At 56.1% G+C, this 10,030-nt stretch overlaps 3 protein-coding genes across 3 annotated transcripts; 1 reads left to right on the forward strand and 2 right to left on the reverse strand.

The window, feature by feature from the left end:
• Positions 1 to 110: 110 nt before the first annotated feature.
• Positions 111 to 2,483, reverse strand: SPRG_12286 (hypothetical protein; the record flags this gene model as incomplete). The annotated part of the gene is made up of 3 exons (XM_012351653.1): positions 111 to 2,226; positions 2,250 to 2,402; positions 2,427 to 2,483. 3 exons carry the CDS (start codon positions 2,481 to 2,483, stop codon positions 184 to 186), a joined length of 2,253 nt encoding a protein of 750 aa, XP_012207043.1. The 3' UTR covers positions 111 to 183.
• Positions 2,484 to 5,245: 2,762 nt separating this feature from the next.
• Positions 5,246 to 8,548, reverse strand: SPRG_12287 (hypothetical protein). Its single transcript, XM_012351654.1, has 21 exons — positions 8,485 to 8,548; positions 8,390 to 8,438; positions 8,122 to 8,340; positions 7,944 to 8,074; positions 7,791 to 7,893; positions 7,653 to 7,747; positions 7,407 to 7,620; positions 7,271 to 7,346; positions 7,167 to 7,219; positions 6,993 to 7,106; positions 6,868 to 6,939; positions 6,719 to 6,815; positions 6,592 to 6,669; positions 6,484 to 6,540; positions 6,307 to 6,431; positions 6,198 to 6,252; positions 6,002 to 6,145; positions 5,857 to 5,952; positions 5,728 to 5,797; positions 5,572 to 5,679; positions 5,246 to 5,507 (listed from the first exon to the last, which is right to left on the reverse strand). Exons 1-21 carry the CDS (start codon positions 8,541 to 8,543, stop codon positions 5,348 to 5,350), a joined length of 2,175 nt encoding a protein of 724 aa, XP_012207044.1. The 5' UTR covers positions 8,544 to 8,548; the 3' UTR covers positions 5,246 to 5,347.
• A 741-nt stretch (positions 8,549 to 9,289) lies between these two features.
• On the forward strand, positions 9,290 to 9,909 carry SPRG_12288 (hypothetical protein; the record flags this gene model as incomplete). Its single annotated transcript, XM_012351655.1, has 3 exons — positions 9,290 to 9,526; positions 9,572 to 9,765; positions 9,808 to 9,909. The coding sequence occupies exons 1-3, from the start codon at positions 9,313 to 9,315 to the stop codon at positions 9,907 to 9,909; spliced, it is 510 nt and encodes a 169-aa protein (XP_012207045.1). The 5' UTR covers positions 9,290 to 9,312.
• Positions 9,910 to 10,030: the final 121 nt, after the last annotated feature.

The following is a 10,030-nucleotide window of genomic DNA, read 5'->3' on the forward strand; positions in this document are numbered from 1 at the left end:
CGACGCAATAGAATGCAATGCAGTACCCTTCGCCATCCTATCTCCGTGGTTCGTATTTGATTTCACAGGATATTATTTCTCAATAGAGCATGGGCCAGTAAACGTTAGCGGCCCAATTGAACGGCACTTTGCCATTTGAAACGAAATTATTTCATAAAGAATATCTAAATAGTGAAAAACGCTCTACCAGTTCTTGACCGACGTCGCGTTGCTGAGGCCTGCGATGGCGACTTGGTCGACGACCGAGAGGTAGCTCGCCACGTACGCCGGGCGAAAGTGATCGTTGTCGCGCATGAGTGGCTCGCCGACGTTCGAGACGACGTTGCAGTCGTCCTTCCAGCACTGGTTGTCGGTGTAGTCAATGATGGTTCCATTCACGGCCTTGACCGCGCCTTCGACCATCGCAATCAGCTCGGCGTGCGCGGCCTTGTACGCCGACTTGCTCACGGGCGCGACCGCACCGACGCTGTTGCCATTCAGCATGTTGGCAAAGTTGAACGCGGGGCCTTCCGGGTTCAACGTCGCGACAAAAACCTTGATGCCGAGGGCCGTGAACGCAGCGAGTTCGCTCTGGAAGGTCGCAAGGAGCTGCTTGGCGTCCTTGGGGCTCTGGTTGTTGCACGCGTCGACGTACCCCGGGGTGCAGCACTGCGGCGCGGTGCCGTGGTCGGCCGCGCCCGCGTTCGGGCGAATCCACTGCGGCCAGTCGGTCGCGTAAAAGACCGCCTTGGGCTTGACCTGCTTGATCATCGCGACCACGTCGGCGTGCCCCGGGGTGCATCCAAGCGGTGGCGTGCCGTTGCGCGTCTTGAAGACAATGGTCGGGAACGGCGCCGACTTGTTGACGGCTTGGCGGTAGAGGTACGAGAAGCGCGGCTTGAGCATGTGGCCATGCGAGTCGCCAAAAACGATCACAAGATTGTCTTTTTGGCCCATGTTCAAAATCATGTTTTCCGACGTCGGGATGTACGGCGATCCAGCGTCGACCGTGTGAAATTCCGGTCCGTCCGGCTGGAAGTCGCCTTTGGCGGCCAGGATCTTGGCGACAGTCGGCGATTCGTACATGGGCGGCTTGCTCATGTTGGGCACTTCGGCTGCGGTGCCATTGGTGTGTGTCGCGACCGGCGTCAGAATCGGACCGGACGAGATCGGCTTGGGCTGCGACAGCACCGAAAACGTCGTGGGATAGTGCGTCATGACGAGCCCCAGCACGAAGAGAATCACCATGCAGAGCGAGAGGCATGGCACGACGAGCTTGTGCTTGCGGCGGCGCAGAAGATTCTCGACGCCATACAAGGTGAACACACTCGCGGCGACCGAGTAGACCATCATCATGTACGGCGACTGGAACCACGGGCGAAGCGCGTCATTGGGAAAGCGAGCCTTGGCGTAAACGAGCAGCGGCCAGTGCCAGAGGTACAGCGCGTAGCTGATGTGACCAATAAAGATGGCCGGGCGCAGCGAGAGCGTCCATCGGTGGAGCGGCGTGTCAGGTCCGGAGAGGATCAAGAGGGCGGCGCCGACCGTCGGGAGCAGCGACCAATACCCGGGAAAGGCCATCGATTCGTCAATGCACACAAAACCGACGACAATGAGCGCCAAGCCAACCGCGCCGACCGCCGTCGCACCGACCGGCGACACCGACGAGAGGCGAGGCACGGACGGGTCGAGGCTCATGTAGGCGAGGAGACCGCCCATGGCCATTTGCCAGAACCGGCAGAATGGAAAGTAGAACGACCAGTTGTTGTTGCCGTCGTAGCCGAGCATCGAAATGTTGAGCGCGAAGCTCGCGACCAAAATGACCACCTGGCCGGCCACTGCGGCCTTGGCCGGGAGCTTGGCCAGGAGCGCAACGACGAACGGCCAAAAGATGTAGAATTGCTCTTCGACGCCGAGCGACCAGAGATGCAGGAGCGGGTCTTCCTTGACGCTCGACGAAAAATACGTTTGCTTGAGCAAGAGCACTTGAATGTTGGCGCCAAAGACCGTGCCGGCCGCGAGCGTCTTGGCCATGCTCACGAGCGCCTCCTCGAGGTACCAGAGACACCCGGCGACGATCGTAAATGTGAGCACGAGGATCAACCCCGGAAAAATGCGCCGGATGCGCCGGCTGTAAAAGTTGGCGTACGTAAACTTGCCTTGGCGCGTCTCCTTGAAGAGGATGCCGGAAATGAGGTACCCGGAAATGACAAAAAAATGTCGACGCCGGTAAAGCCGCCGGGAATGCTCGTGGGATACGCGTGAAACACCACGACCGGGATCACGGCGAGGGCGCGGAGACCGTCAATGTCGGGCCGGTACGAGAGCGAGTGGGTGGGCGCCGGTGGCGCCGGTGGCGGTGCGTCGACAAGCACGCTGACCGTGCTCTGGCTGTCGTCGCGGGGCGTCTTGACCTCGTAGTGCTCGGCAGCGACCGGGCTGCGAACGACGTCGTCGTCGTCGTCGTGGCGCATCGGAGGCGCCGTCGTCGGTGGATAGGCCATCGGTGTGGTCGGCGGCGAATGTGAAAATGAACGAGAGAGCGCAACGACGCACCGGTGCCATTCCCACCCGCGCCGGCTGACCGCCTGTCGCGCGACAAAAGATCGCAGAGGTGTCATACGGCGGCTGGCCACAAACCGTGCGGACCGGTTGAACCGTGTGACTGTAGTAGCACCGTGTCGGCTTGCGAGTCACACTGCAACAGGCGACGCTGGAGGGTCGAGGCAGACAACGTGTCCACAAACGACGAGTACAAGACGAAGACAGTGTCGTTAATGCTATCGTCGTACAGTACTAATGCTGTCGTCGTACAGTACAGTCCGACCCGATCGCCGCTTCGCACGGCTGCACCCAACGGATGGCTGCAGCGATCGGTCGCCGCCAAATTTTGTGGCAACCAACGACGCCGTGCATCCACTCGTACAGTGTACTTTACAGTGTACTGATAGACTTGGTATGAATATGCAGTGCATGCCTCGTCAACAACTATTGTACCATCGAATCGAACGTCGTGGAGGCAGGACGCCTATCAGGCAGTACAAAAGCTGCATCGCCGTACCGTACCGCGGCCTCCCCAGCACCACCGTCCGACTGCATCTGGCTCGCCATGACGACTGTGGAAGAACCAACCATCATCGAGGTGGCTCTTGATGGCAATTGAGTTTAGGAGATCGGGTTGGATTGGGCTGCAGTGGAAACGACGGTCAATTTTCTCTGGCACCGTATACGAACAGGTTCGATTCTGCTAGCTGGTCGCCGGATCGAACGGATGTGGGCATTCCACCCCCTGGGTTGGAATATCGTCGTACGCGCCACACCTTCGAGGAAAATGGGTGATTCGATTACTGTAGCCGCTGGACGCAGTAAGTGGAAACGTGTCACACGCATATCTTTACTGGTAATCGGAAAAGAAACTCGAGGCACGACAATGAATGGCCTGCTGCTGCTCGCGTCGTTCGCTCGCACAATCGAAGCAAGCGTGGAGAAATGCAAGCTCTTGATTGAAGTATTCAGCAAGCCGCTTTCAATCGACAAACATCTGGCGTGTGGCGACCGTCGGGCGAAGCCAAGGAAATAGAGACGGGTGTCGTAGTAGACACAATCCACCCATGAACCAGGTAGAGCGATATTGAATTGTTCCACACGGTTCGAAGAATAAAACGTGTATTTTTAGCTTTATTATATACAAAAATCAAGTTTTGCTGTTTCGACCGCCTCATTTTCCTTCGCCTTGGCATAGAGATGGCATGCCCAATAGAAATACCAAAATCAATTTTAAAAGCGCCTCAAAAAGTTGATTGAAACGCTCTTTGAAACATCGAATCACACATCATCACGCCGTCATGTCATGCCTTTCTGGTGTCCAACGGCGAGAAATGTACCGTAGCATTTCATTACTTGCCAGCAATTAGTTTGCACCAACCGACGCGCTGCTGAAAGGAGTCAAGGCTTCCATGGCAAAAGAGAGCGGTCAAATGCAAGGATGTTGGGGTCCGACGGAGCTACTGCGTGGTCGCCAGAGATATGCTACCGGTACGTTTCCAGTCATTTTCTTGTTCTTCTTCTTCGCATTACACTGCGTTCGGAAAGGTCGCATCCGCGTGCGAGGGGCCGTGCCCCAGGGAAGGAATGGTGCGAGCTACTCGTTGAGGGGACGACTTGATCGAACATCATGCTTAACCTTCCACGACCCTTGAAGCGATTCGAGGTCATCACGTTGTGGGATTGCTCCACACAAAAGTGCAGTACAGCACAGCTGGATTCATGGGTACGCGTTGGATCCATGCGTTGGATCGTTGCGGTCGTCGGCAGCTGTCCTGTCCTGTCCAAATGCCAACTTGAACCGTGGTACTCCAAAGACACATGCTGCCGGGACCCATAAACCCTCCCAAGGCAAATCCTTGTGTATACTGGCCGCACAATCGCTCGGCGGCCGGGGAAAAGACGCGTCGGCTCGAAACTTTTGCGTCCGTTGACGCCGAAATGAGTGTCATGACCAAAATACAATTTCCATTCGAGACGTTGCGTGGCCATAAATAAATATCCCTATGGTTTATCCTCCTGATACTACTATCCCCGCACGCATCACAAGGGATCGACGCCCAAATCTTACCACGCCTGCGGGTCAGCGCGGCAACGGAGTCGTCAGATTTTCTGGTCTGCTGATACATAGAAGGACCAATAAACGGTTTCTTGACCCTTGATATGTAGCTCCTCTGAATAGCGTCTCCGATCACATCGCCCACTATCCGTATAAAGAAACTACACCTCAGTCGTTCGAGTGGTTTCGATCCCTTGAATCACCGAATACATCAATTCGGCGTCGGGAGATGCTCGTAGATGGGTAGGAACCCAAGTTTTAGCGCCGCGCACCTATCATCTCGAGCTGCCTTCAGGCGTACGGTCAGTAGTACCAAGCTAAATAGTAGACTAAGCTTGCAATGTTCGATGCTCCTCCTCGCCCATCTTTCTTCAAAAACAAAGACGACCAGATGAGCGGCGTCGGATGTGTATCGGTGCCCTACCTGCCCAGAGGTGGGCGAGGAGGCTTGGCTATCTCGCTACGGCCTGCCATTTGTGGAATGGCTTGTGTGGGTTTCATTCTCTTAGGGCTGCTTGATCTTCTGTTCTTCTACTCTTCTGGTGTTCGTGTCAGCTCGTTCCATCGCGCGAAGGGCACCTCTTACGCTTCTTGAAAACGGTCCAATCCGTCCAAGCCTTCGATAGTCCCCAATACGTCAGTAGCTGTACTGGTGTGCAATGGATTGACTAAAAGTCACAGGATCATATTCAAAGTACACTTTTATGGTCTTGAGAACAACTCGGAGCGTGTGTTTGGGTGCTACATGCTGGTTCTGTACACTAGCTACTTGTCGGTCGACGCGGGCTCGTTGTCGCTAGCCTTGTCCTTGTGCACGATGGGCGCACAGAGAATGTCCATGATCTCTTCCATGCCGTAGCCTTCCATGTTGGCCTGCACGCACAGCCAGTACGCACGCGCGAGCTGCTGCCGGACATACTTGAAGCTACGCGACAAATCCTTGAAAATCCAAACAAATCCGCGATAAACACGGCAACACATAGGCATACCGCGCACCCTTTACGACGTGCGCCACGTCATAGTCGAGCTCAAACGGATCCTCAATCGCGAGACGGTGGTGCTGCTTCCACTGCGGCTTCTCGGCCTTGAGCAGCGTCCTACGCCACGTGACCGTCACATGCACGGCAAGACGATGGCGTGTTTACCGGCCCATGCGCACCGAGACCACGTGGTGGGCGTAATCAAAGCCCACGTCGCCATAGTACTTGAAAAACCCTAGTCATCGACAAAAATATCAATCTTTCAATTCGACGAGGACAGCCGAAAACACGCACCGAGGAGGAGCGACCCGACGCTCGATCGGTTCCACGCGCCAAACGAGCGCAGCGCGTGCCAGTGCTCGTCGTGGACCGGGTCGAAAAAGTAGGTTTCTACGGGGATTTGAAGTCGCCATTTTTGTGGTTTGCAGCGTGTTCGTACCGGCCTCGCCAAACGCGACATTTGGCAGGCGCGGGCCGTCGGCTTGGTCGCGCCCCTTGAGCATGCACGGGCGGTACGGGCACGTCGCGCTCGGGTCCTTTGTCGTCTCCGTCTCGTCGCGGTAGCAGCGGCACCAAATTTCCCCTACATTGATTTTAGCGCCAATTTCAAGATATGTTTGTCGAAATTTTTCTACCTTGCCACTGCGGCGGCAGCGTCTGGAGCACGGGCAGCACCGGCGGACTCGTGCGCTAGCGAGTCGAGTGGCAGGTGAACATATCCAGTGGATAGATATGGATAGATACCTGGAGGTAGTGGATGAGCAAGAGGAGGTAGCCGTACGAGCTCAACGTGCCTTGGGCCGCATTGTTCATTTCGCGCGTCTTGACCCAATACTTGATAAAGTAGGCCAGAATGCGTACGCGCGGATCTAACAGCGGCAGGTTGTACAACTTGTCCTCAACAAATAAGACAATGTATACCGGCAAGGGCATACGTCCGCAGCAGCCGCGTGTTGCGCAGCGCCAGTGCATTTTCCACTAGAGTTTCAACCGTCGACGACTTGATACTTCAACCATGCAAGGGCGCACCACAAATGTCGCAGTCGATGCCCGACGTCGCGTCCTTGAACATGACGATCGGGATGCGCGCCGTGAGACGCCCCGTATCTAATCGAATTCGTTGACATTGACGCGAAAACTAGAGTTTTTTTAGTACCAATGTCGGAAAAGAGCTCCGGGTCGAGCTTCTCGACTAGCGCCTTGAGCATGTCTTGCTTTTGAATCGGCGAGAGCTCGACGCCGGTCGGCAGCACCTGCATTTACCCGCTTCGCATCCATCATAGTATCAATCTATCAAGTACGTACCAAGCACATGTCCATGTCGCTGTCCTTCGTGCCGAAAAAGTTGTTGGACGACCCAAAGACATCCAGACCAACCTATTTCCATGAATTTGCTGTTGGTTGTATCCAGTGTCTCATCCAGTGCCTACCCGGTGGCCTTGAAAGCTCAGCGCACTTACGACGCCGCCCACACGCTCAAAAATCGCTTGGCGCACCGCTGTAAAGTCGGCCACGTTGGGGATCAGCGCTTCGGTCTTGGCATGCTACACCATATAAATCAATATCAGCGCCAACCTCGAAGGAGAAAGCGCTTGTCGTAATACCAAGTAGGTCGAGAGCGCGTGTTCAAACCCCGGTGCCCACGGGTCGACGCTGTCTATGCTTCGTGCGTCAACACGCAAGAACCATCAAATACGAATGCGCTTACCGCGGAGGGGCAGACCCAAATGGGCTTGCCAGTACTCTTGCTTGGCGTCAATCGTCTCAAAGTACCGGTCGCTCACCTACAGTACATGTCACCAGACCATTCGGAATTTTCACAAGATAGAAATGCATCGACCGACCCCGCAATAGAGGCGTGACTGGTACATCGCGACGAGCTTCTGCACTGACGGAACGAGGCTTTCCCACACGTAGCCTACCAGCGCCGCTAAATCAGCGACAAGACAGAACACGCGCAGTTTACGGTTCGTTTCGGTCACGTGGAGGAGCGTGCGGATGGCGCCGTGCCACCCATCGAGCGATTCTTCGTTCTCCATGTCCCACCTAGAGCGTGTTCTACCTCTAGTATTGAAACTAGGAGGGCGTACGTTTGCACTTCAAACACGAGGCTGAGGAGGTGCTCCATGTGCATGCCAAAGAGGCTGGCTTGGCTAGGAAAGGCCGTCGGCAGCACCTCGACAACCTACAACGCCGTCAGATCCATAGCGCGCGACAGAGGCGCCTACACGAAGCAGCCCGAGGACGGCCGAGACGATCAAGCCCACGTCCTGCGCGTCGGCGGCGGCTTCGATGCGGTGGCCGAGCGTCTCGAGCGTCTCGCTCCAGTACCTAGTGAAAAAAGACATAGGTACAGGGATCGACGACGTATTTCGACGCACTTTTCGTCCACGAGCACCTTGAGCGGACCGCTGGACGCAAAGATGATGTCCGGGCCCGCGTCTTCGTTGAACGCGCGAAACTCAAACTCGCCAATGGTCTTGGGCGCCTTGACTTGGAGGCGCGTCGTGACCTACGCCGTCCTCGTCGCGTCGTCAAGGTCCAAGGTAGTAGAAGTACCAGCGGGAGGCGCTTGCGCAAATCAAACTGCAGCGAGCGAAGAAAGATGGGCCGATTCTGGTTGGCGTGGCCGGCGCGGAAGAGCCCCATGACCAGCGAGAGCTCCTTCTCGACGAGCTGCGCCGGAAGCGTCACGGCGACGCGGATGGACTGGTTCGGCGTCGTCGTTGGCTGCACAACAATGCCCACCTCGAGCTTCATTGGCGGCTCGTGGTGCGGCTACAGTAGACGCATGTCGTCGTCGCCAAGCGTGTGCATCGAGCCCTACCGCGGGGCGGCCATGGCTGAGATGCAGCCCTGCCATCGCATGGTCCAAGCTAGAGGTAGAGGCCATGAGGCCCATGAAGGTATGCCACGCTGTACTTGAAGTTGAAGCCCGGCGGCGGCGGGCCGCCCGTCGTCGTCGGTCGCTGTTGCCGCATTTTCGAGCAAATGACCAAACATCCCAAACTCGATGGTCCTCTCGCATCGAATCTGACAGGTTGTGACTGCGATTGATTTTTAGGTATAGGCGCCTTGTTTTAAGGGAATGGTCCGGTTGCATCACGGTTACAGCGACGCCAACCGGTTCTTTAGCTGCTTCTCACAGTTACGTTCTTCGATCACGTGTTGCACGTGCCAACCTACAGAGCTCAGTTGCCAAGTACCAGCAAGGTGACACTGCTGGCACTAGCGATCGCACCGACGTCGATACGTCCACAGAGCTTTTGTGGTCATCTCATAATTGCAATGTGTGTTATGTCTGGATGAGCCATGTTTGGCCTATACCAGCGTGTGTTACTGGGGAGTTATGGCTCCAGGACGTGAGAAGTCGAGTGCTATATAGTGTGTGCGTGTGGCCTCGATACCATATACAGAGCTACCCATTAACGTCCAGAATTCCGATCTTGGACACCGCCGGAGGACCCAAAATAGCCTCGCGTAGTTGAGACTACACTTCCGCTCGACAGTACAGTTGGATCGCACGCTTGGCGGTGTGAGGCACCCCCATGAGCCCTCCTAGAACGTAGTAGGGCTAGCTAGTACAAAGGTTACTACCTACCCAACCCAACTGGATACGTCTCGAAACTCGATTCACCGCAAATCTCCACAAATCTCCACCACCATTGTCAACAAATATGAGTTGTTTGCGATGGCCGTTTCCAGTACATTAAACTCTATATATATTCAGCATCGCGCCGAGGTCCGTGCATGACCACCGTCGTCTGCTTCTGGAATGCGACGATCGGGGCATGCGCCAAGGAGCACTGGGCGTCGTGCGGCTACACGTGGCTCAACGTCGCACCCGTTGGTCTCTTTGCCACCCTGTGGCTCTGCTACGGCGTCCGACTGCTCCAGCGCCACGGCTTTCTCGCCCGGTTCCTCCAGCTCAACGCGTCGACGATCCACGACCAAGTCGCGCAAGGTATTCCGGTCGATTGGGGCAGCGTGGGTACGACGATGTGCGTAGGTATCGCGATTGCGCTTTCGCAGCGCAAGTTTGGGTCGGACCAGCAGCTCCAGCTCCAGCGCTACGTCAAGCTCTGCGCCATGTGCTCCGAGTGGCCGACCTACACCTTTGCGCCGCTCTCGATTGCGTTCAAGGTCTCGGGCACGCCGCCGATCGTCGACAGCCTTCTGTTTTCACTCAACTTTACTCGCGAAGTACGTGCGTTCGTCGACGTTGGAATGCATAACATGTTCTAGTCGTGGAACCTTGGGATGGCCGTTGGCATGGGCATGCTACTGCTCTTGCTACGGCAGGTCCATGCCGCGTCCCGCTACCGTACGTGTGGAAGTATGGCGTAGGATGGACAAGATATTGTCGTTCGTAGATGCACCGATCCTCATGCGCTTCGTCTACCCGATGACATTCGACTTGTTGTACATTCCGATCATGTCGACTTTCTTGCGCCTCGGCACGTGCGTG

This window comes from Saprolegnia parasitica (genome assembly GCF_000151545.1).
Source record: "Saprolegnia parasitica CBS 223.65 unplaced genomic scaffold supercont2.84, whole genome shotgun sequence".
NCBI lineage: Eukaryota > Oomycota > Saprolegniomycetes > Saprolegniales > Saprolegniaceae > Saprolegnia > Saprolegnia parasitica.